This window comes from Tribolium castaneum, chromosome 7 (genome assembly GCF_031307605.1).
Source record: "Tribolium castaneum strain GA2 chromosome 7, icTriCast1.1, whole genome shotgun sequence".
Taxonomy (NCBI): Eukaryota; Metazoa; Arthropoda; class Insecta; order Coleoptera; family Tenebrionidae; genus Tribolium; species Tribolium castaneum.
This window is the reverse complement of record NC_087400.1, coordinates 13,793,212-13,795,935: the sequence shown is the minus strand read 5'-3', so window position 1 is coordinate 13,795,935 and position 2,724 is coordinate 13,793,212. Positions and strand designations below refer to the sequence as shown.

The 2,724-nt window shown below is 35.0% G+C and overlaps 1 protein-coding gene across 1 annotated transcript in view; it reads right to left on the bottom strand.

Annotated features, from left to right (window-relative positions):
- Nucleotides 1-642: 642 nt before the first annotated feature.
- The window catches only part of LOC135266755 (uncharacterized), a 3,669-nt gene continuing 1,587 nt past the window's right edge, over nucleotides 643-2,724 (bottom strand). Inside the window, exon 1 of the mRNA XM_064358009.1 lies at nucleotides 643-2,724. This exon is cut by the window's right edge and continues 1,587 nt beyond it. Coding sequence (XP_064214079.1) covers nucleotides 643-2,724 — 2,082 coding nt within the window.

The window sequence follows — 2,724 nt, the reverse complement described above, 5'->3', positions numbered from 1 at the left end:
TATTATTATTTTTATTACTATTATTATTAATATTATTATTATTATTATTATTATTATTATTATTATTATTATTATTATTATTATTATTATTATTATTATAATTATTATTATTATTATTATTATTATTATTATTATTATTGTTATTATTATTATTATTATTATTATTATTATTATTATTATTATTATTATTATTATTTTTGTAATTATAACTTTTGTATAGTAAATGTTTTTATACCAGTTTTAAAATGAGTTATTAATTTTAGACAATTTCTTGCCTAAAAACACAGATCACAAATGATCTCTTGCATAGAAATGAGAAAACGCTCAGATAACACAAAATAAGCTTCATTTTTGCTTAGAAAAACTAAGCTTCAATTTAGAAAGAAATTCATTATAAGTATTATTATTATTATTATTATTACTTTTATTACTATTATTATTATTATTATTATTATTATTATTATTATTATTATTATTATTATTATTATTATTATTATTATTATTATTATTATGTTTGGGGCTTCTCACTGAGCGTAGTCGGGTTGCTCAAGTGGTTATCTTCATGTCGTGGGGTATAAAACCAATCACTCCAGAAGGGATTTGTTTCACGTGCAAAGTCATATTCAGGTATGCATGTATGATTTATTCTTGAATGTTCAGGAACTTCCGGACTATTCTACAGGTTTCAAGGATGACAGACTTCTGCATTAGTCGGATCATGGGTTTGTTGTCAAGGTGTATCTTACTGAGGTAGGTCTCCATGTTTTTGCTTATTATTCCTGTTGAGGTAATGATGATGGGGAGGACTGTCACTTTGTTTAGTTTGTATATTGCTTTATATTCTTGACTGAGTTCAAAATACTTTGTTATTTTCTCTCTTTCCGTTTTTTCCAGGTTATTATCATTTGGGTGGGCAATGTCTATGAAGAAGGCTTCTTTCCTCTGTTTGTCATGGAGTACGATGTCAGGTCTGTTGGCCGCTACTGTCTTGTCCGTTCGAATCGTGATGTCCCAGTACACTTTCCAGCTGTCTGTTTCAATGACTGGTTGTGGTACATATGTGTAATATGGGTCTTCAGATTCTTGCAGTTTCAGTTTAGTTACGATTTTCTGATGAAGGATTCCAGCAGTGAGGTTATGGCGTTTCAGGTACTCTGTGTGTGCTATCGTGGGGCAGCCTGATGTTATGTGCTGAATAGTTTCTGGTGCAGTTTTGCACATTCTGCAATGGTCGTCAATGTCTTCTTTCAGGATACATTTTTTGTAGTTTTTTGTACTAATGACACCATCCTGGATAGCACACATAAAGCCTTCTGTTTCTCCATATAGACTTCCAGAGGTGAGCCAGCTTGTCGATTCTGTTTGATGGCCTGAGTCCAATGCCTTTGGGTATTTGCCATGTAGTGCTTTTCCTTGCCATTCTTCTCTCTTTTCTCTTATTGTTGGGGCTTGGGTTGGTTCATCATTGTTCTTCAGTTTTAGTGGTGAGTAGGAATCTATTTCGCAGATGACTTTGAGTAGTGGAGTTTGTTTTTCTTTGAAATATTTCCGCAGGTTGATGATTTGTTTCTTCCAGAGGTGTTCCAAGTTCAAGAGTCCTCTTCCTCCGGATCGTCGTGGTAGGTAGAGTCTGATGACTGACGCATTTGTGTGATGAATTCGGTTTGCTGTCATATCGGTTCTGATTTTTCTATCGATTCTCTCTAGATCTGTTTGCGACCACTGTATTACCCCAAATGTGTAGGTTATTGTTGGTATTGCCCAGGTGTTTACGGCTTTCACTTTGTTTTTTCCATTCAGACTTGTGTTTAGGATCTTGTTTATTCTTGTATGTAGTTTCTTCTCTGTTTTATCTTTCAGTTCTTTTGTGTCTCGTATTAGATGTTGGTCCAGTCCTAAGTATTTGTACTTTTCAGTGTCGTCCAATTCCTTGATGTTGAGATGTTCAATGTTCTGGCTGGTCGTTTTCTTCCCTTTCTTGTAGATGATCTTGGCACACTTGTCATATCCAAATTTCATACGGATGTTCTCACTGAATGTTTTTGTGATGGTGAGCAGTTTTCCGAGATCTTGTTCGTTTTCTGCATATAACTTGGCATCGTCGACGTACAAGAGGTGGCTGAGTCGTTGTGTTGATGAGCCTTTTAGTTTGTAGCCAAGGTTAGAGGATTGAAGCAGTCTTGAGAGTGGATTTAGGCAGATTATGAACAAGATAGGGCTCAAGGAGTCTCCTTGGAAGATGCCACTTTCAATCGGAATTGGGTTGGTTTTCACGGATGTTTTTCGGTCATTATTGACTAAGAGTTGTGTTCGCCATGACTTCATGCAATGTTGGAGAAAGTTAACAATTTTGCCATTGACTTTGTAGATGTTAAGTACGTCGATTAAGTATGAATGAGGTACAGAGTCGAAGGCTTTTTGGTAGTCAAGCCAGGCTACACTTACATTTCTATGTCTTTTCTTTGCTTCATTGGCGATTATGCCATCTATAATCAATTGCTCTTTGCACCCCTGGGTCTTCCGTCTACAGCCCTTTTGTTCTTCTGTTAGAATTTGATTTTCGTCTACATGGTTGTCGATCTTGTTTGCGAGCAGTGATGTTATGATTTTGTATAGGGTGTTCAAACAAGTTATGGGTCTGTAGTTTTGAGGTTTAGAAAGATCTTCGCTTTTTGCTTTCATATATGTTATCCCTAGTGTGATGAATTGTGGTGTTTCTTCTGG